This window comes from Spermophilus citellus (assembly GCF_964194105.1).
Source record: "Spermophilus citellus genome assembly, chromosome: 1".
NCBI classification, from domain to species: domain Eukaryota; kingdom Metazoa; phylum Chordata; class Mammalia; order Rodentia; family Sciuridae; genus Spermophilus; species Spermophilus citellus.
Window position 1 is genome coordinate 2357832 of NC_138182.1, and position 23377 is coordinate 2381208.

A 23377-nucleotide genomic window follows, 5' to 3' on the forward strand; every position below is an offset into this window, starting at 1 on the left:
TCTGAGCTGCCTCCCAAATGCCGGAGCACACTCCCGTGATTCCAGGATCTGGAGAGATGGCAAGGGCGAACATCCACATGAGGACAGGGATGTGGATGTACCCAGGTTAGGGCTGGTCTCATTCTGCTGAGTGCTGCCCTCCACAGGACCACCAGCCAAGGCTGGAATCCGGCTTGAGGGGAGACATCTGACTGGCGTGGAGTCCCCTTACAGACATAAGGAGCTTTAATCTGCCCAACACACTGAGGTGGGACATCTGCTGGCGCAGGATAATCCAACACCTGCCAAAGGCGTCTCCCCACACTTCTGCTGTTAAGCGAGTGTGGTGGGACCTCTAACCCCACGACCAGAAAGGTCAGAGGGAAACAAGTCCTGGCAGAAGGGCGAGCCCAGACACCGTCACAAATGTGCATTCGATGTGGACTATTTACAAAAAGTACATGAACATGATATTTATGTATCAACTACAAGTCTGAAGAGCCAGGGCTTCAGTCTGTCACCGCACTCACTGCAAAATGAGGTAACTGAGATGTTAGCAGAGGTTAATGCAGCCTGGGTCCTCAGTGTCTATGCATGTGTGGATTCTTCAGTGACAATTTGATCATTTCTATTCACATGATGAAGACAATGTCCTCAGTCCTGAATGTCATCCAAGCTGGGGCCGGGGACCTGGTTTGGCCTGATAACTGGTCTTCAACAACAAGAAATAAGGTCGTCCTTTATAGATTGGTCTCATCCCAGGCAGGATCATTCATGTTCTTTAGCACCTTCCTCACCAGCTTTTCCAGGTCCTTGCGGGCCCTCTGTTCCTCCTCTAAAGACTTCTTCATCTTTTTGTTATCCTGCAAGTCAAGCAGACCACAGCATGTTCACTATCCGTGGCACTCAGCAGAGCCTCTTTCCTCTAAATTACACCCTTGGGGTGACTATGGTAGGGTGGGGGTTAGCAAAGCCGAAAGATCTAAGCACGCACTGCAGCGTGGTGCTCAGTAGAGTCCTTCCTGGGAGCCAGACGGTTCACAGCGGAAGGAACAGCCCCAGTGGCCCTTCCCGTAAGTGCCTAGTGACCGCCTTGATGAAGCATACCATAGAAAATGGCTGAAAACAGCAGCGGAGCAACTACATCCTTGCCTTTCTTGCAGAATCAAAGGAATGGAAGCAACAGAAACTCCGTGAACCAGAGTGAATGCCCGGGTATGCTTAGCCTGGACTGGCAAGCTTATCACACAGGGCAGGGGAGCCCTGGGGGCTCTTGGGAGCTGCAAAGGCACATCTAGCCAGCAAGGCATATCCAGCCACACCACACCCCGGGGCACAGTGCCGTCTCCAGTGCCTGTCCACCTCCCTGCAAACCAGCCCTGGCCTGTGCACACAGGTCCACCCGCTGACCAGCCCAGCATCGCTGACTTCTGAAGTGCACGACCGCCTGTGAGAGCCCGTCACACAGGCACCAACAGAACTTGTAACTAGGCAGTTTTCAGACTGTGTGACTATTCCAACAAAATCTGACATGGTTTATGACATCAAAAACAGGACAGTTGGATGAGTCTTTTGAAGCACACTTCCTGGTCTATATCCCATTCACAGGGGACCAATGGCTTTCGTGCTGGAATTCCACAGTACAAGATCTTTTAGTTTTTTTCTTTCTTTTACTTATAGACAATCACCATTTTTGATAGTGTTTTCCTTTTTTCTCCCTTAAAAAAGTAAAACAAATGCTGACTCACCTGCCGTAGCTCCTGGACTTCATCCTTCAGCGCATACACTGTGTCCACCAGACTCCTGGAACAGAAGAGCATGCAGGTCAATGGGCAGCACTGAGCGCCAACGGAGCCACAGGGCTCTCCCGGCTCGGCTCGGCCTATCTGGTCTCATAACTTTAACCACCCAGACCATTCTGTGCTCAGCAGGTTGATCTCTGCTGAGGTTAAGTCCAGCCCACAAGGAAAGTCTGTGGTCAAGTTCTGGGCCCCAGCCCCAGGGGAGTTCTGACTCCATTACCCACTCCACACACTGGAGACTCTTACTTTTCCTCCATCACTGTCTGACCGTTACTTTTAGTTTCTTCAACTATTATTTTCTCTTCTTCTGGAAGCAAGACTTGTGGAGCAGATCCTTTGCGTGAACCTAGGATTGTTCAAGGAAAAAAAAAAAACCTCAGGTGAATGCCATGGCAGACCCAAGAAAGGGCTCAACTACACACCCTCTACACGCTCCCACAAAGAATGCCCCAACCCCACAAGGAGGGCGCCCCCACACTCCCCTCCACCTCTGTCCACGGCGCAGGCTCTTCATGCCCACGGCATTGCAGAGGGAAACACCAACCTTTCTGTAATGTATTCAACTTTGTGTCTCAATCTAGATTATAATCTTTAAACATAAAAATTTTCAATAGCAAGTAAGTTAAAAGGTTCTGACCACACTGCCCTAGATATTTAGCCAAATTTTAAGTCATTAAATTGTCGCAGAAATTCTAGAAAGACACACAAGATCATATACAGCATATATACTAAGTGTTTATAAATATAAAAACTGGCAATTTAAAAAAAGTTTAACACCATAGCAACTTCTAAAAATAAAGATATGACAGCACATAATTTACAAAAAAATAAAATTCATTATCTGGTTATTTTATAAAAACTTCATTCTCCATTCCCTGGAACTGTTCTAAATAAAAGAAAGTCAAGTGTTCATAATGTCAGAGGAACGTTTATGCCATTCAACCAACACAAGCACAGGAGCCTATAAGGGACAGCCCCAAGATGAATGAGGCGAGGGAGGCACTCAGAAACCAACTCTGAGGCCCAAGTACTCTTTTTCAAAAGGTGAGGGAAGAGAACCACATCCCGTGATGTGAGAAAGAGAAGATTTTCTCAAAGATCACACAGTGTGGAAGCATGCACCACTCATATTTTTGGAAAACTACACCAATACACATGGGAGGAAGGTACGATGTACCACAAACACCTGCAGTGGTTCTAGGGGAAGGGGACATTCTCTTGGAAAAGTACACCTGCCCTCTGAGGCAAGCTGACCGGGAGAGGCAGGGTTTCTGAAGCTGCTGTCTTCCTGAAAGTCTGTCAGGCTGCAAGAAGCACACCTGTTGAGCACCCCTGTCCCCATGGAAACCGGAGGGCGGTACAAGTGTTTTAAAGGCAGAATTGCAAAGATAGCTTCCACAGCACCGTACTATACAGAGGCAAGATGTACAGCTGCTGCCAAGAGGGACCAGCATCCCTGACAGGCAAGCAGGGCTGGCCCTTCCGCAATGGCAGTTCAGAGACACTGCAGCCTAGGGGAACAAGGCCTCAGGCAAGTCTCCCTGGACTGCCCTCTGGGCACCTGCAAAACCCACTCTATCAGAGGGCACCAGGCACAAGCCCCGTGCCAGACCAGAAGGGCAGAGACTGGATCACACTAGGGCGCTGTGTCCACCCTCAGTAAGCTGAGGGCAGAAGAGCACACTCTGGGTAAGCAGCCACGCACAATTCTGCATTACACAGTGTGAGCTCCATGTCAGTCACTTCTGACACCCCTGAGAGGAGAGGCTTCTCTGTGCACTGAGACCAAGCACAGTGCTGAGAATTCTGCCCAAGCCACATGAGCAGGCATGCTGAGTATTCACCAGGAAATGTCTAGACTATTCCAAGACAGTCTTCCCATGCAAGGTGCCCTGTTCACAGTGGTGGGCAGGGGCTGCAGCTACCACCCTTTCCACAGTGACCCAGATCCCAGGGAGACTGAACTTCAGATGCAGTCCTGCAGAGAAACACATTTTTAAAGCATCACCAGGCTGACCATGTCAGCTCCCAGAGACCTCTGACAGGTCCAGCAGACAGGCAGAGACCCCCTCTAGGTGACAAGAGACCATGAGAGACCTCCCGGGACTGCAGGCTGCCTCCTTCTAGGCCTTTCCTGTTAGTGGGGAATGCCACGGGCCACGCAGACCACAAGAGAACTGCAGGGAAAGCACAGGTACCAGCCAGATGAAAAGTCTCCTGTGCCTCTTATCCAAACTTCTGTTACCTGTATTTCGAAGGAAAAGTTAATTCATGTGATATCTGCCCAACAAAACACAGAAGAATTCCAAAGAATCAGATATTTATACCCCAGTGTAGACAACAAAGGGCTCCACTTAATTTTCCCTGTGAAGACAAGTAAGCTGGTCACAGTACACAATTCAGTAATCCTGAGTTTCCTAAAGTTATCAAGTCCCCAAGAGCCCTACTTTGGGTCCAGATGACTGATGACTACCTCAGAGTCAAAAGAGACATCAGTGGGGAATGCATCCTGTTTAACTTGCAATACACATCTTCAAAAGGACCATGGAGAAAGAGGAGGTGGAGAAGTTCTAGGTAAATACACTCAGGCAGATTAAATTCTACCAGTACCATGAGTACACTGCTTACAAACGAGTAAGATAAAGTCACAAAGGACACCACTCTGCGAGAAAGGAGGTGCTATGAGATGTGAGGGCCCCATACGTGCCCCAGGTGACTCTAGTTAGGAGTCTCAGCTCATTACCATCTCTACATTAAACACTGAGGATTAAACATTGTTTTACAACTATTTCTTACCAAACAAATTCATGGATAAATGCCTCAAGTTTCTAAGTAACATAATTAATCTGAGGACCTCAAACCCATGAGGACCAGTAAATGGCTGTATATGCATGACTCTCACTTTTGCAAGTACATTAAATGGCTACAGTAAGTATGAGAATGAATATTACAGACAGAATAAACTAACTAACTGCTCTGTTCCTGAAACACTGCAACATGGATGATGCCGCTGATCAATCTGAGCTGAGCCAAGAGGCTTATAAATCAAGGCCAGAAGTTTGCCGAGGAGTGCATGCAATGCCAATCATCTGTCCAGTTTCAGTATAACATATTTTTATAAAATAACAACAAAAAAAAATCTTTCAACAAAACAATAAATAAATATTTTCTAACCAGGTTTGTAAATAAGTTGGATAATCTCAGATATTATTAAAGTATTCTTAGAGGGACCGTGGCACAATTTTCCTAAATTACCTAGGCTAGGTAAAACACTTCACAGCACAACAAGCAAAGAATGGTCTAGCACTTCATTTAAAACCCCACAACTGGGCTTCAGTCACATGCCCAGGTTTTGGGTGGTTCCAGGAGGGAGAGCTGAGCTTCTCTCTGTGGAGCTGGGAACAGTAGGGGAGGCTCAAGAAACACCATGTTCTGCAGCCGCTGCCTGGAGATTCACCGCGCCCTGCACAGCATTATGGGTTTGCTGAGGTTTGCCACAGCACTCCGCTCCTGGGACGTCATGAACTCATCTGAGTGCTCAACAGTTTTTTCAGCATCCACATTAGCATCTTGGGTTTTCTGGGTAACAGTCTGAGCGGTACTAACTAGCCTACAGACCTAAGTCTGAAAAGACACACAACTGATGATCTGTCCCTGGACTTACTGTTTCTGTATGGAGGCGGGAATAAGAAAAACGTAACACAACAAAACACTACTCTGTACTACCAATCCTGCACTTCCTCATACTGAAGGACTCTAATGTGCCTGCAGGTGCACAGTGTCCACCCTTCAAGGCCTGCTGGGACAGTCCACATGGTCACTTTAGGAGCACTAGTGCCACATGGCAGAGACATGAGTAGCCCCTGGGTCCCCATGGCAGCATCCTGGTGTGATCCTGTGGGAACACATCATTAGCCACATCTCAGAACCTTCCCCCAGGTCCCAAGGACTATGGACCTTAATGTGAGAAACAGATCTCACCTAGCAATTCCACCTTATGGATGAGGTGACATGCTCAGGCTGTAGCAGAGCAGGGATCACCTGGGACTCCACGACTTGTCTGTGCTGTCGTCCTGGCTGCTGGAACACCACTGGGGGGGCGGGGGCGCGGGAGCACACACTGATGACACACAACCACAGAGCCTTAAGGTCAAGTCCACAGCAGGTATGACGTGTGGTAGGCTGAGCCTGTCAGCAGAACGGCTGTCTGTGGGCCAGTGGTCAGTCTGTCTGTCCATCTGGTGCTTTCCCTCTTAGGCCTGTGACCTTCCCAGTCTGCACCAACTACATCAACTAAGGAGGCGACTTTGGGAGGGACCAAGAATTCCACTTAGAAACCTACTTGGCAGACTCTCCAAGTCCACGCAGGCCATGCTGTTCCACGGCTCTGAGGCTGGAGCCCGCTTTTCCTTCCTAGGGAAAGAAGGCGGGCCTCTTCCCTGAGAGCTCTCCATCCACACCTCAGCCTAGCCCTGCACTGCACCAGCGACTTCTTCCTTCCTTTTACTCTGCTTGCTTTCCTCTTCTGAGTCATGGGCATGCACTTTGTAAAACAAAAGGAAAATGCTGACTTTAGTTTAAATTTGAAAAATTTAAAAGTCGTGCTTTTTTCCATTTGTGTCCCCAAACCAATAATGATTCTTTTTTGAAGACAGACCTTCCAGTGATTAAAAATTTGTTTTAAAAAAAGAAAGGGATATAAAACAAAAGAATGGGCCAGGAGTGCCCTTGTATTATCTAGCACACAGCCAGCCTAAGAAAGCCCCAGCTCCTTTTTGGAGGCAGACACTCCAGGCCCACGGCCTGGCCTGCCTTGGAGACACTGTGGTGGGGAGAAAAGTCCTGCTGTGTCAACGGCAAACTGTGCTCTTCCCCTCCCCCACGAAACAAATATTAAAAGCCACGGGCTAGCAAATGCAAAATTTATTTCAACTGTACATAACATGTCTTTTTTTATATAAAACAAACACTTCATTGCCATATGCAACCACAAACAATAATATGCATACTGTACAATACAATGCAACATTCAGATATACATCCAAGTGAATTTTCAAATGGCAGTCATGTACTAAAAATGGCTTTTCCCATTCACAGATAAAGAGCACAATATATAGCTTTTGTCCAAGATCTTATACCACTATATACACATTACTGTGTTTTGGCAATTTTAGGCAAAACACAAAATTAGATAGCGTATTAAATACTTCTGGCGCATGTTAGTTCAATGGGAACATCTGTAGAAGGTCTGACGCTGGCCTAGACCTGCCTCCTAGCCCAACCTTCAACCTTCTGTCATGAAGTCAACCATATCAGAAGGCAGGCTTGCAGAAGCGTATGAGCATGAATGACGTCCCACGGAAGTACACAGGCTGGCCTTTCGATGTCTGTCACCTGCTACACGAAGACCATCTTCCAGGCCTGTGCACTAACACTTCTAACCAGGTCAAAAAAGCCAATGGTGTCAGATTTTGAAATGAATTCAAATAAAGAAAAAGCCAGACTATTATTCTGTAGTGATCTCATCATCAACAAAAATCATCAAGTGGCTTTCACTGATACAAAAAGAAATGATGGCAAAGCATCAGAACTTTGGTGCAGAGAAACTGATGACAACCAAATGAGACTTGGGCTGAAGGAAGTCCAAGTGCGGCGGCTGCACCTCACTGTGGTCTCCCAGCACTAACTGGCAACCGCACCAATGAAGGTACAGCCAAGGCATTGAAGCTGCCGCGTTAGTTATCACAGTCCCAAAGCAGGTATTCTGTGAATTCCAAAAAAGAACATTACTCTGTGTGATATAAAAACGAAATTGCTTCTAAATCCATTGCATGATATTAGGTAAGTATAAAAACTTTGTATTAGACTTGTCAAAAATCTCCACTTGCTATTTGAATACACGCAAACCTCGTCTCTACTATAGATTAATACTGGGTGCTAATTTCAGAAGACTGCTCCTCAACTTTCTTATTTTACTAATTGATATAAAAATATGAAATCTCCAGTTGGTGCGAAAAGCTCTGTGGCTATGGGAACACACTGGTGCCCCAGGGCCCTGTGCCTCGCCTCACTCCGGCAGACATGGCACCCAGCTTGCTGAGCAGCACGCCCCACCAGGAGTTCACTAGCACCGCTGGCGGGCAAGCAGCAGGGCCCAGTTCCCAGGCTCGGCACTGTGTCAGAGCGCACAATGCACAACACTGAGCATGCGGGCTAGCGAGGGGTGGTGGAGAGACGCCACTGCCACCCGGAACTCCAGCGCCCTAGAAAGGAAATAATGTTATTTCCGATTCACCATGGCATCCTGTCTCTGAAGCTGGTTCCAATGGACACGTAAAATACAACCAAGAGGTTCCATTTTAACACCAAACAGCGTGTGAGGGAGAAGACGGTTCTGCCCCCAACGCCATGATCAGGCGTGGGCGTGCTGCTGCAACTGAATGCAACACACCACATTCAGTCTTTCTCAAGCGACATCAGCCCAAGGGAGGCCAGTGAAAACTCCTTACAACCAATCCCAGGAAGGCAGGGTGGTTTTCTCCAAGGGACATGGCAGCCTTGTGCCTTCCCCGACCCACACAGTGAGGCGTCGGGCTAATTCTGCAGGGCTGTGAACGGAGTTTCACTGTAGGTGGCTGCTGGAAGCAAGGGTGTGCTTGCGGCTCTCACAGACAGCGCAGCGTGGATGTCAGGGGCAGCCGCTGTGATGGAAGCCAAGCGTACAACCCTGCACGCTCTGCGCACAGCCTACACTGCAGGGGCGAGATGCTTCCGACTTTGGACCTAAAGTTGTAGTGCTGGGGCTCTGAATAGAGAGGCTCAGCGTTTCAGTGCCATGGCTGCAGTTCCAACAAGGCAGGGGATGTGCTGTAATGATCAGTGACTGCACTGCAACCGTGAGCTCGCCTTTGGAAAGAGGAGCTCCCCGCAAACACCACATGCAGGACACATGAGGGCACAGAGCTAGGGGGGTCAAGACAGCTCTGAAAAATCCAACACCCGCCCTTCTGTGTACCTGCCAGGACCAGAGCCACACAGTACTGCACGGCAGCATGACGCGCATCACTCGCACTCGGAGCCTCATTACAGATGCTCCTCTCAGTGCCTTGCCACAGCTACTTGGTCAAATGTTACACATAAAAAAACCTAAGTTCCTACATAAGGCCAGAGTCTCCTCTGTGTTGCTGGCACTTAAGATCGCAAACCTTGTGGTTCTGGTATAAAATACAAAAGTGTCCATACAGCTGTATCCAAAAAGAAACAAAACAGTCGCTACACAGAAGGAGAAAAAAAAAAAACATTTTGAGTTTGTATAAAACAACGCTCCATTGGGAAAAGCACCCTTGGTACAGGCTCACGTGAACCCACCACCTTCCTCAACAGGCAGCAGTTTGAATGCATACTCAGATTGGCAATTAAGCCTCCACGAGGTACAATGGAAAATACCAGGAACACTCTCAAAAGTTGTTAAAATATCACATAAAAGAGACAAGGAACAGCAAGAAACATCTAAGAAAAGCAGGCTGCGATACAACAAGCATTGGTTAAGAAAAGCTCAGAAGTGCATTAGTTCTGGTGAGAGATATATGAGCAACAGCTCTTACGAGATGCAGAACCCATTCTGTAACTATGGGCTGTCCATATACTGTCATACTCAGAGTCTTCCGAGAGGTCTGAGGGCTCCAAACGAGAAAGGCTACTGCGACGACCCAAGGCGTCTAGACTTGATTGGTCGTCATCAGCCAAGACGTGATTATGCATCAGGTCAGTGCCTTGCCATGCTAAGACGGGGGGGTGACAGGTGCGACAGGCAGAGGTGGGATGAGGAGGACGGACAGGAAGAGCCACAACCAAAACATGAAACACAAGCAAAAGGTGATGGGAAGAGAAGGGAAAGAGAAAATATTGTTAAAAAAATGGCAACAATGCTTATTTCTCCTTATTTATGGCTGGGTTTTAAATAATGAACTTATTGATTACTAGCACAACCCTCAGAACAACACTAGATCAGTTGTTTTGATAAACCTATATCCAATATTATCTCTAATTGCTCTTTTTTTAAGATAAAGCACTCACCTAAAAAATTTTCTACAGATTTGCCCATATCCAAATGATAATTCCATAAACACTTGACAATTAACTACTTCTATTAACAAATGGTCTCAGGACATTATATATAAAAGGTACCATTTATGTAGCTGAAACTACTGCCTATTCAGTGAACAAATGCATTAAGTGCAAAATAATGTCAAATATGTTTTGACTTACTTCTTGATCTCTGCAAGCTACACATCACCAGCAGGGGTCTAAACTTACCTTATCAACCTACAATCAGTGCAAAAGGTTCAGAGTGGAGAAAAGAATTTAAGAGGGTGCCTGGCCCTTCCACTACTGCTTGTGGGGCTTGCCAGAGCAGAGGTCGAGTTTATTCACAATGTTATCAACCTGGTGCAGGCCTTTCCCCACCAGGATGACAGGCATGAACAGGCGATGCTACTATGCTGAGAGGAGAATGGCAGTGGGCAGGGAACGGCTGGGATAGAGAGCAGTGAACCTGGCAGGCAGCTGGGCACGAGAGCATGCAGGGCTGCAAAGGGCCTCCCTCAGGGAGACAGGGCTGTGATGGGGACTGGAAGCCACAGCAGCAAGTAGCCTCTGTGCAGACTGCATGTGAACTAAGCCTCCACAGTCTGTGCAGGTCACTACTTCCTTGAGCAAAAATCAATACTCAGATCCTTGGTTTCTAAAGTCCTGTTGGTACCCAAATGCTCACTGAACTGAGCTGAATTCTGGTAAAATAAACTCCCTCTAAAAGCTGTTGTTACTGCACATTAACATGCCAAAGCTGCTGCACTGTGAGCCATCTCCACTTGGTGAGGAAGGGTGCCCTCCTGCACAGACATGCATGCCTCATCACCACCTGTGCTGGCAGTGTGAGGTCGACGCCTTGGCTGATTATCCTCTCTGTCCCAGGCAGTTCTGCTATAGTATCAACCAAAAGCAAATCAGACTACTGACCAATGCTTTCTTGAATGGGAAGAGTGGACACGCTGACATGGACACTGCACTAAGAAAGGCTCTGTGGAAGCTGCAGGTCATTCCTCTGGCATACCTGGCAGCAGCGAAGCCATAAGGTGGCCCTGTGAGGCCCACAAAGCACACACACCCCTGAGAGACTAGGACCTTCAGCTGAGACTACTAAGTTAAATTTTATTCAAGTAACTGAAATTCAGAGGACCACTTTTTAAAAATCCCAAATTTGAAATCCATAAACTTAATAAACATTTTATAGTCTAGTCTACCTAAAATACAATCACTAACAAATTATGAAAATGTAATACCTTTAATCACAATACTCTGCACTTACAAATGACTGCCTAACTGCACTCGTAGGTGTTCTAGTTTGCTGGAGTACCCAGGCCTTCCCACTTCTTTCCCATCCCTCGATCAGTCACTACAATAGGCACCTTCACCAGAGAGTAGACTTCACCAGAACAAGGACTGTGCTGACCACTAGAAAAAAATCTAAATGAAGACACTAGAAATGTAAAAAAGGTTCAGGCCCACACACATCTACCTGGCCCCTGATGGCTAGCTTATGTTCACAGCCACAGGCACCTCTGACAAAGCTATACCGGCTACAAAGTCCTTGTCCCGTTTCTGGTTTTCAGCATTAGTTTAAGTAGGACACACGCTAAGCTGAAACGCCACAACTGCAGGCATGAGAATGAAGATGGGAGGGACATGCTCTGCCAAAAGCCACGGCGGAAGAACCCAAACTCACCAAGGGGAAGCCAGCTTTTATGCCCAGGTCATATCTGAGCCACCCAGGTCTCCAAGGCCAAGAAAAGCCCCCAAAATAAGGAGCAGCAGGCCAAGAGGCCCACTGAGGTGGAGAGTCCCCCCGGGCCATGCACTGATGCCCAGCTGCCGCCACACTGTGCTGCCCTCACCGTTGCCAGGGAGATGTAAAAAGCCACCTCCTCCCTGTTCACACCACAGACTGAGCAGTTTCTACTTAAACATCATACATAAGACATGGGTAAATTCTGTGGTGATCAATCAACCAAATTAAGGTAGTTTGTGCTTATTTCCAAATATTTATAAGAAAAAGAAAGGGAAGCTAACAGAAGCCTCACTCTAGGTTTATATTTTGGACAATAAACAACAATTCTGAAGAGCTTAAAAAAAACAAGCCCGAGTCCCTACCTTACACCAGCAATGTGAAGGGCTGCACAAGTAGCCTTCTACTGTCGTCTGAACACAGCTAGGTGCAGGCCTTAGGAATGCTGGCAGCACCCTATGGAGAACACTGGCCAGAACACCATGCTGCTGCTCTGCTCAAGCTCAGATCCTGCTCACATGACTCAGGGACTCAGGGCTCCCTGTGTGTTGCTTGATCCATCTCTGAGACCTCCCTCCTCCCCCCCCCCCCCCAGAACAGCTCAGGCATGAAGCAACGTTTAGATTGTGACGAGAACACACATCCCAGCACGCTCCTGTGAGACTTACTTGAGTTGAGGGTCTGCCGGGTCTTGGCGCTTGTGCAGTAAGCCTCGATGACCTTCAGAATCTGAGCATCTTCTTCCAGAGCCGCCGTGCCTGCAGAGAGGTGCAGAGGCATCACTACCAAACACACATCCCACAGCCACACTCCACAAGCTGTCGGACAGGGTGTGCTCACAGGCATCAACTCAGCTGACACCAGCAGGTGAGAAGAGCCCTCCTTTTATTTTCTTGTCAGGCAACTGTTCTCTTAATATCTACAAATGTGTATATTCAAAAAGGATTTTTCAGTTTTTTAATATTTTTATCTGTAATTTATCTAGCAAAGGGCTGCTATCCTTAGCTGTCTTGCTAAGCCATTAAAACCCAATCAACAAATGGGCCAAGGACCTAAACAGACACTTCTCAGAGGAGGACATATAATCAATCAACAAGTACATGAAAAAATGCTCACCATCGCTAGCAGTCAGAGAAATGCAAATCAAAACCACCCTAAGATACCATCTCACTCCAGTAAGATTGCCAGCCACTATGAAGTCAAACAACAACAAGTGCTGGCGAGGATGTGGGGAAAAGGGTACACTTGTACATTGTTGGTGGGACTGCAAATTGGTGCAACCAATTTGGAAAGCAGTATGGAGATTTCTTGGAAAGCTGGGAATGGAACCACCATTTGATCCAGCTATTCCCCTTCTGGGTCTATTCCCTAAAGACCTAAAAACAGCATGCTACAGGGACACTGCCACATCGATGTTCATAGCAGCACAATTCACAATAGCAAGACTGTGGAAGCAACCTAGATGCCCTTCAACAGACGAATGGATAAAAAAAATGTGGCATTTATACACAATGGAGTACTACTCTGCATTAAAAAATGACAAAATTATAGAATTTGGAGGGAAATGGATGGCATTAGAGCAGATTATGCTAAGTGAAGCTAGCCAATCCCTAAAAAACAAATGCCAAATGTATTCTTTGATATAAGGAGAAATAACTAAGAACAGAGTAGGGAAGAAGAGCTTGAGAAGATGACTAACATTAAACAGGGATGAGAGGTGGGAGGGACAGGGAGAGAGAAGGGAAATTGCTTGGAAATGGAAGGAGACCCTCAGGGTTATACAAAATTACATACAAGAGGAAGTAAGGGGAAAGGGAAAAATAATACAAGGGGGAGAAATGAATTACAGTAGAGGGGGTAGAGAGAGAAGAGGGGAGGGGAGGGGAGGGGAGGGGAGGGGAGGGGAGGGGGGATAGTAGAGGATAGGAAAGGCAGCAGAATACAACAGACATGAGTATGTCAATAAGTAAATCAGTGGAAGTGTAACTGATGTGACTCTGCAATCTGTATACGGGGTAAAAATGGGAGTTCATAACCCACTTGAATCAAAGTGTGAAATATGATATATCCTTGAGCCGGCTCTTGGACACTGGCCCTGTCTCCACTGAGAGCAGGCACAAGAACACAGGGTTAAAGCCCAAGGCAGTGGCAGGGGGCACAGGCTCTCACATCAGCATGCACCCAAGAGGTGTTACACATATGGGCAAGCGGCTTATTTTCTTTATCTTCCTCTTTTTCTGTTTTCTTTTTTTCCTAAGATACTACTTGGGTACCTATTTTAAAAGGCTCACCTACTCTAATAGAAAATGTGGAAAGAACAGAAGGCTAAAGTATTAATAGTGGTATAACAATGAAGCCTCAATGTCATTTTGAGAGAGTAAAATTCATACCAGTATTCAAACCCAATATTCACTACTAGACAATAACTCACAATGCAAGAACTTAAGAGCTCCCAAGAAAAGGCCTAAATCTCACTAAGTGGAAGCAATCTTCCGACAGGCTCCTGTAACAACCCACTTCCTCAGAGGCGAGAAGTCCATTTCCACCGAGGGCTCCTGCAAGGAACTTCCAAAGGCAGGCTGTTCCCTGTGGTGGTGCAGGACTGTGTCTTTGTGGGGACCCTCTCAGTCCAGCTGATGTAACCAACTGCCCGTGTGAGACAAAGAAAGGCAGAGAATGAGGCAGGAATCTGAAAACAGCTCTGACTTTCAACAAACCACCATGCTGATCTACCTTCACCACTGTGGGCAGATGCAAGCAGCCAAGGCGGAGAATCACACACTTGCTGTGTGGTCTGAGCCGTTTCATAGACTAGAACAACGCTGGGATCCTGGACGCAATAAAGGCTGAAACAACTTATGAAATCACAGTGGCTTAAAGCAGAGAGGCTCACCTGCACCCGTGATACGTGGCACTGTCACAGAGACCACTTACACAGAATTTCCTTTAGTCCTCTGTCTCACAGGTCCTCCTGACCCTCACATGCGAGGACTGCAGGGCAGGGCACTTGGATACCCCACTGCTTCTCCTCTCCATCTGCCCAAACTTGTGCTTGAAATAACACATCTTCACCCCAGTCTGGGCCTTCCCCGGACATCGAATCATATGTTCACCACCCAACTAATACTTGCTCCTGGACACCTCCTGAGAGCCTCATGCTCTACATCCTCCTGGCTGCCCCAGCCCTGTGCCTGCCCTGTCCATCATGGCTCCTGTAGTGCACCCTAAGGCCACAATGCTGAAAACCACAGGCCTCACATACAAGGATGTGGGCCTGTACCCCCAGCCACCACACTGCTTATCGGCTGCACAAGATGAGTCTGTAGGATGCTGTGTCTCTACCACAGAGGACAGTAGCCCTCACCCAGCTGTAAGGACTAGAATGTCTTCAGACATTGCTTAATGTGCCCTGGGGCAAATCCCACCCAGAGAACCATTACCCTAGGCCCTACCTTCATTCAGCACCCCCACCCAGGACATCTGCCCACATTTTACAGTCACCATCAACCTGGGCCCACTACCATCCCCTCTCACCCTCACTACCTGGGCTCCACTTCTGCTTCAGCCTGTTTGCTCTCATGCAATAGGTGAGGCATCTGGACCCTGAGGCACCCCACTGCCTGAGGCACCTCAAGGGCTCTGGCATCACCAGTCCCTCACTCCCCAGGCAGCCCCTCCTTGCACCTGCAGCCAGGGCTGAAGAGACTGCAATGCCTCTACTCAGATACTGCCCTTGCATGGAAGCCATCCCACCAGCCCCGGCCAGTCTGAGCACTCCCCAGACATGCGCTGAGAGTTTGTCTTGTTTCTCCTCTGTCTTCTGCAAAACCTGAGCTCTAGGAGGTCAGGGATGTTTCCTTCTTTCACAGTTGTGTCTCTCATACCAGCACAAAGACAGGGCTAAGTGTTTGCCATTGACTGACGAGCGCGCACCTGCGTCTATGTCATGGCACCCATGACATAGATGTGTGCTCCACACAGAAGGTGCTGAGCAAATACCTGTTATGAGAGGGCCACCAGACACCCCGGAGCCCAGCCTCATCTCCCCTGCACAGACAAGCAGTGGCAGCCAGGAGGACACAGTGGGCCCAGCCAAGCCTTAGGCACACCTCACAAGGACTGCACACACTGCTCTGGTGGACTGGAACCTGTGCACCAGGGCAAGGAGCAGGCAATACAGCCACCCACACCAGATGACACGCACGAGGACAGGGCAACCGCGGCGGAGCTGCTCAAGAAGCTGCTGTCTCATTGGCTTCCCCCACATTAAAATGTCCTCACACAAAGGATGGAGAAGAAGCTGCTTAGCACCTGGATCAGAGCTGCTGGGCCAAGCTGGCACCTTTCCTGGTGATGCCAACTACCCTCAAGTTCTAAGTAAAAAATCTCTCCCTTGGGCCTTCTTTTGGAAATAAACCCCTTAAGGGTCCCAATGAGTACAGTGAAAAGAAAAGTGACTCCCGAGAATTGCAAGGCCTGCAGAAGACCCCTGCTGGCACCTGCTGGCTAATGTGCTCTGTCCTGCAGGGAGGGACATCAGGGTGGAATGATCATGCCCTGTCCCCACCGGGAGCTTTCCTTCAGCCCTGGACAGTCCCCTAGATGGCTGCATGCTTTCTGCGCCCCTCTGCAGCAGTCACCAGGCCTGATGTGCTGGGTAAGATGAGTCTGTGTGCTCTGTGGATGCTGTGTGATACACCTGGTCTACCATTGAGGGTAGTAGCCCTTACCCAGCTGTGACAACTACAGTGTCTTCAGACATTGCTGTATGTCCCATGGGGCAAGTCTCACCCAGCATGAAGCAGGGCAGGGAAACTTCCCACTGGTTCTTCAAGTGACTAACTTTATGAATCCCAAAGCTATGGCCTGAGCACCTGAGTGTGAGTTTCCCTGTGAGCACAGCGTAGGACCCCAGGGTAGGGCAGAGACTGCTTCCAGTTCCCCAGAGCCTATGAAAGCTCACCTCTGAGTCCCCCAGGACTGTCATCCTGATATGTGAAGAGAACAGGCCACAGCCCTACTGGAGAGGAAACTCCAGGAATCCTAGCATGTCAGGCTTCACGGGCCAAGTGGATAAGAGCAGGTAAGGCCCCATTTACAGCACAGTCCTGCCCCAGCCTCCTAACCCATGTTTCCTGCCCATCTGCTGGTCCCACCTCGAGAAGTAGGCCCTGCTACTATGGGAAGACCATAACTGTTTCTCCAGCCGCTTTTCCACCGTGCACGCTAAGCCCCCACACCCAGTACAGGGACTCACTTTTCCGCAAGGCGAACTCCTCGTCTGAAGGCTTCCGTTCAGGTTTGCGCTTCGGCAGCAGCTTTTTCATGGTCTTGGGACTCTTACTAAGATCCTGGGGAAACACAAAGGACAGGAAACACTGACAGATGCCAAAACCTGTCGGCTCTCCTGGGTGTCAGGCAGTGCCCCAAGGCAAAGCAGCCACACACACTTCCCTCAACTCTCACATGGACTTTGCCAGCTGTGGAACAGTCACGAAAGACCAACAGGTATCTTCAGCATTCACCACTGATCCCCTCAACTCCAAAAGGGACCCTTGTGCTACCTGGGTCTTACCAGTCCTGGGATGGCAAGTGGCAGAGGTCCCCACTGGCAGGAGAGAAAGGGCAGGCAGTGGGAGCTGGGCTTGGCAACTATGGAGCAGACCTGCCTGGCACAGCTGACTAGGAAGAGGTGAGGGAACCAAGGCAAGTCAGCTCCTGCAGCAATGTGCTTGAAGCCTCCAGGGAGAGGCCACACACCCACCGTTCTGGGCCCAGGCACAGCTGTGGCGCATGCACAGCCAGTCCCATGCCTGTTTGGGAGGACCACCTGCCCTGCCCACTTGGCACATCTTCATCCTGAGGTGAAAACTAAGTGGAGGTGATGGGACAGGTGAAGTCTCAACTGCTGAGCACATGCTGGACATAGATACTAAAGAAGGCTGCCCTCCATCAGTTCGATCCCACACTCGGGGCAGACATGCTACAGGACCCAACTCAAAGCACTAAGGGAACAGAGCCTGACTTCTGACGTTACCACTTCAAAATCTTCTCTGTGTAAATGAACATGTACAAGGTCTTCTCAGTGCCCCAGGAATCAGTTTCCAAAGAACCATTTCCAACGTGGGCTCCACTGCTTCTCTGACTCAGAAGAAGTTGCCAAGACCCCTGGAGAGGTCAGTGCCCTGCCCTGCCCAGCAGGCACCTGCACACCAGGGCTCAGGGAACAGGATCCAGCACTTCTGACCGCACCCTGCACCCACCAGGCAGCCTGATGGACAGCACTCCAGGGCTCCATCTTCTTTGCCAACTCTGTTTCTCGGGACGACTTCTCACTAGGGTTTTAAGGCACTGGAAATAACAAGCTATAAGCAAAGAATGAACGCACTTCTCTCTCCCGGCATCTAAAAGTAATTGGAGTGCGACATATCACAACCAACATGCTTAAGCTTGCTTCCGTGACCCTCCCTCACCCTTTCTAATCTTTCATCCAGCAGTCTCCAGTAATTAAACCTCCATCAGTGCTTGCCTGCATTATCTCACTTTTTCTTTATACCACAACACTAACAAAGAACATCAATATCCTTCATGCAGCTACCCACAATTTAAACTTCTGTCTGGGGTGACTCTCAGCAAGACTCTTAATGAGTTAAGAACAACGTAAAGGCTGACTGAAATTTTGCAGATAGTACTCCTGCTTTGCTGGCACGAATGGAAGAAGGGTCTGCCCCAGCAACCCTGGCGATGTGGCCCCTGGCTGGATGTGCAGGCTCCAGGCCAGGATGTGGCACATCACCACACACAACTATGCTCATTTGCACACTCGTTCTTATGCATTTATACCCACACTTGTGCTCACAACTACACTCTAATACTCATTCTCACATGCTCACAAGCTCACTTTCATTCTCACATTCACAAGCACGCTCATCTTGCACACCCACACCCACACTCATTTCCACACATGCTCATAAGCCCATTCTCATTCTCAAACTCATAAGCCCACTTATCTTGCACACTTACAAGTGTGCTCATATTCATGCACATTCATTCTCGCACATGCTTATTCTTTTACACTTACACAATTGCTCTTATCCTCACACACTCATGCATGACTCCTTATCACATTCACACTCACAAGCATGCACATTCTCTGTTCACAAACTCACACTCTTCTCATACGCGCACATCAATAACCAGTGTCCTCAGGTGAAGGCACTTCTCAGGATGCACTCTCAAGGTGTTCCCCTCCTGCTCAGGGCAGGCGCAGGGACAGATGGACTTACTAGGAATGGCACCTGACATGAGGTGCACCTCACGTTTGGAACAAGACCCAGTCAGAATGAAGAAGACTGCAGATTGCACCACAACTCCTCACAAGTTCAAGGAGCATCGCCTGACATGACTGTTTCCATTTTTATTTGTAAATGTTCTCTTCATCCAAAATTGCTCCAGGGTTCATGGATAGGATCTCAAACTAAAAGAATGGGCTAAGAGGTGTAGCACAAAGGCACGCAAGTCATGACTGCTTGGGGCCTGTCCCTCCCCAGCTCCTGCCCTAGGTGCACACCCGAGCAAGTGTGTACACCCATCCCCCATGTCTCCTGAGACCCTAACAGTTGAAGGGAATGGTAAGAGAACCAAGGTGACTCTACTTCATAGCTCTCATGAAACTAATTTGCATTTTTTATGTCAGAGAAACATGGAATTTTCATTTCTGAATTCATTGAAACAAAAACTGGAATGAAGTACAGAACAAGAAACTCACGCAGACAGAATGGCTATTGGTGTGAGCGGCCAAAGGACCTTACCTCCTTGTAGCAGAGTGCAGCTGAGGGCCGGAGAGGGGGCGCAGGCCGTAGGCAGCTCAGACTCCAGGGCTTGGGGGTCTTTGGAGGCTCCAGGGGCCCCCAGCTGATGGTGGTGTGCGGGGCACCATGGTGGGAGGGGTGGGGGAGCGTGTGGTAGGCAGGTGTCAGAGCCATGGGCTTGCTGTCTGCATGCTTGCTGGATGGGGTGACGGGATGCGAGGGGAGCTGCCAGGGACAAAAGTGAGAAGAGCAGAGAGAGCATGAGACCAGCAGAGTCCCGTAAAGGACTGAGCATGTGCACCTCACTCTGCTCCTTAGATGTAGGAGACAAGCCTAGTGGTCCATTTCTGGGCTGGGCAAAGGGTTGCAGGCACTGTCTGCTACAGGAACGCCTTACTCTTGTTAGAAGAAAGCAGTTCTGCACCATGGACTCAAGCCTGGCCTCCCACATTTAGGAAAAGGTTCATCACACTGCAGGAGCGTCAGAATTTCCTAAGAGATCTGGCATTGCCTATACTGGAATGTGATAACAGGGGGAGGACACTCTCCCTAGTCACATGATTCACTTCCTGGTGATCCTTGCACAACTAGCCCAGTGCCTGGTAGGGAGGGACAATCTGCCCTGTCCACTAGGGCCTGGATATTGTGCTGAGGGAGAGGGAAAGGAAGGAGAGAAACATCTCCTGGCACAGCAAGCAGGTCCAGTCCTGTCTATGACCGTTTTCATGTTAAAAGGGCAAAGTTGAGGTGCAACAAGGGTCTATAAAGCCCCAAAGAGCTAGAACCTGGGCCTAGATAGAAAATTGCCAATATCCAGAATAAAACAAAATACAACTTTTCCTGAAAAACTTAGCCCATAGTGAAAACAAGCTATTCAAAATCTGATTTTTATAAGGGTGTGTCATTAATAAGGTTCATATTCCTGGAACACCCCTCCGCCTCCATTCCATCACACTGACAGTGAAATCAAAATGCTGAATAAAGAAGTGGCACTCAGCAGGAGCCAGCAGCCTCAAGTCAGCCAACAGGCAGCACAGGCAGCTAGGAGGAGCGGCAACCTGGGGGCCACTCTCTGAATATATTCATGACATGGGAACACAGGCAAAAGGGGAAGGCCCCATGCCTGGGAGTGTGAGCCGTGGCCTCCTGTACTCTCCAAAGTTGGCCCCTGTGAAGGGGGTGGAACTATAAAAAAATCAGCTGACCGGCACAGCCGGATGACATTATTTTAAACACCCCTTCTGGCAATAATGCCACAGCAGGTAATGTTTGGTTCATTCCCCTCCAGTTGGAAACTCAGAAGACGGTGCTTGATGCTAAATGAGAATAAGACTCAGGCTGCGTTGCAGGAGGCCCAGAGATGCTTAAAGTAGTGAACCACTAAAGGAAAAATGAACCACTGGTAAAACTATCCCAACCCCCCTCCCCATGAAGATGTGAGAAAACACAAATTCAAAGTGCTGTGTAATCCTAATTCATTCTCAAAGATCTGCCCAGTTTTTCAATACTATTTGATAAAGATGATAAGTGTTTTTTGGACATCAATTTATTATTAAACACCAGTACAGAGAGGTTTAAACACTGAAACTTTGGTGTTGATTCATTTTGAAAAGTTCTCTCTAAAGAGCTGCTAAACTTTTTAAAGTGAAAAATAAATTTCTTAAAATCAAAACAGTGACTCAAAAACCATATTTTATGCCTTCAACATGAATCTGGCCATTCTCGTCATTACCGTAATTTACTGTTTTTTGTTGTTTTTTTAAACAAACACAACACACACAGCTAAAATTTCTCATCCATGGACAGTGCTTTCTGGGGATTTTAGTAGCAATACTCCCTCCAGTCCGTCTTTAGGGGCCATTCATAGCAAAGGCCACATGCCCCACAAATGTCAACCAACTCATGAGAATGCCTGACAGAGGGTTGTGACACAAGAGCACCCAGTGCCAGCCCCACCACAGGCCATCACCACTTGAAGCTGGGAGGAGATCTCGGGAGCCCTTACGGTGTGAGATGGCACGGAGTGGGGCTTGATGGTGGGGTTGCCCGCAGATGTGACCTTCGTCTGCTTCTGCAGATGGTCCACCCATTCCTGCAGGTCCTGCTGGTTGTTGCAGGACACCAGTATCCGCTCGATCATGCTCCCTGGAAAGGAGGGAAACAGGCTGAAGTGGAAACTTGGGCAGGAAGCACATACACGCACATGCCCAGAACACGACTCAGCAATGCTTAAACGTCACCCTCCAAAATGCATCAGCAAGGTCTGCGCTCAAGAGACAGGCTGCCTCCCTGGCGGGGACAGACAGCACACACACGGCTTGTGCCTATCACCTGATATTTCAAACGCATTCCTATGATTTTCACTGTCCTCAAGTTTTGTGATTGTCATTCCTGTCGTTGGTAGCTTTCCCTAAAAAAGACCCCCCCACAAAAAAATGCAATTAGTGCCTTTCTAATAAAGAAGTTCTGTTATTAAAATAAATATTAAATGACTTTGGAGGTGGCAATGGTGTCATGCTGCTTGTGGCAGTGCACGCATAATATAAAGAAAACCCAGGTAAGGAATCAGCCTACAGAACGATGAATGTTCAAAAAGCTAAAGTTCAAAAAACAAAGAAAAATTTCATCTGCTCAATTACTCTAAACAAACACCAGGACATAAAAACGTTACCTACTATAACAAAACTAACGTGTATCACAGCTGTTTCAAAGGACACAGAAGGGAGTAAGCTCAACACATGAAGGCAGAGACAGGGTGGGAGATGGGTCAGGGACACGGGCTGCCTTACCAGTTACAACGCAGTCTGCCCACAGCAAAGGGGCTGTGCTAAAGCACTGCAGGGCAGGCAGCCACCCTGAGGGATCTGAGCAGGGAACGTCAGCTGGAGACACACAATGGGGCCAGGCTGATGCCCATACACAAAGCAGAGCTAGCCCCAAATGTCATCCTCCAAAACAACACAGCAGCAAAGGTCTGCACTCAAGGGACAGGCTGCTTCCCTGGAGGGAACAGACAACACTACAGCTTATGCCTATCACATGGTATTCCAAATGCACAGCTTGCCCTGGGCTCACAGACCACACAACTGGACTAAGCCTTTAGGGAAGTTGGGGTCATTCTAAGCCAAGCTGCATGGAGCCACTGTAAGCAGAGGGGCGGGACTGCACCAGCACCCAGACACAGAGCTCCCACAACACACAAGGGACGTCCCCAGACATGTGGTAGTACCACAACATGCAGATGCTCCCAACATCAGGTGGGCAGAGGTCAGAGAAGCAATCACATCCTATAGCATAAGGACAGTCCCCCCATCTTGCCTTCCAAGTAAACAATCATCCAACCCAAAGTGTCAGTGATGTGAGGCTGAAGAGCTATGTCCTGAAGCTCAGCAGCCAAGACAGCAGCTGACTGACACCAAGGCCAGGCCCATCCGGGAAACACAAGACATGCTCCTTTCCCAGACCCATTAGGCACAGGACTGCTGACAGCTGTGAGAAATGCTAAGAAAATGAAGCTGCAGATTCGTGTTTTGCCTGGCACACCACAGCAGCAGCATGCACCTCAGCCCCAAAGCCAGTGTTCCTGCAGTGGGTTCCCTGCGCCTGGGACAGGGATGTCCCTGGGAAACTGTCAAAAAGAAGAAGGTGGGACCCTGCTGGCGAGACACCAAGGCAACAGCAAGGCAGCCTTGTCAGGGGATAAGGCCCACCCCAAGGCCAGAGCAGCACCAGGCTCACCCAACTCTGGAATAAGTGCCACACCTCCTTGACGCCCTAGTCCTTACTGGGACAAAACAAAACACACACCAAAGAAACGCCACCCAGAGAAAACAAGGATGTAGCCTCCCTCGCTAGCACCTCTTGAAACCGGCCAGTTTCTGGAAACAGAGGTGGAGGCATTAGCTTCCATTATCACAGAAAGTCATCGCTGAAAACTGCCA

At 48.6% G+C, this 23377-nt stretch overlaps 1 protein-coding gene across 8 annotated transcripts in view; it reads right to left on the reverse strand.

Annotated features, from left to right (window-relative positions):
* Nucleotides 1-254: 254 nt before the first annotated feature.
* Nucleotides 255-23377, reverse strand: part of ARHGEF7 (Rho guanine nucleotide exchange factor 7) — a 138552-nt gene continuing 115429 nt past the window's right edge. For 5 of the 8 annotated variants that reach the window (XM_081294017.1, XM_081294016.1, XM_081294022.1 and 2 more), the window contains 9 exons: nt 21768-21846; nt 21442-21581; nt 19437-19661; nt 16883-16976; nt 12294-12383; nt 9386-9562; nt 2028-2127; nt 1728-1782; nt 255-842 (listed from right to left, as the gene is read on the reverse strand). In XM_081294017.1, coding sequence (XP_081150143.1) covers nt 720-842; nt 1728-1782; nt 2028-2127; nt 9386-9562; nt 12294-12383; nt 16883-16976; nt 19437-19661; nt 21442-21581; nt 21768-21846 — 1083 coding nt within the window. In that variant the 3' untranslated portion in view covers nt 255-719. Of the gene's footprint in view, nt 843-1727; nt 1783-2027; nt 2128-6123; nt 6325-9385; nt 9563-12293; nt 12384-16882; nt 16977-19436; nt 19662-21441; nt 21582-21767; nt 21847-23377 lie in introns of those variants that run through there. The other 3 variants (XM_081294019.1, XM_081294018.1, XR_014021933.1) reach the window with 2 other exon arrangements.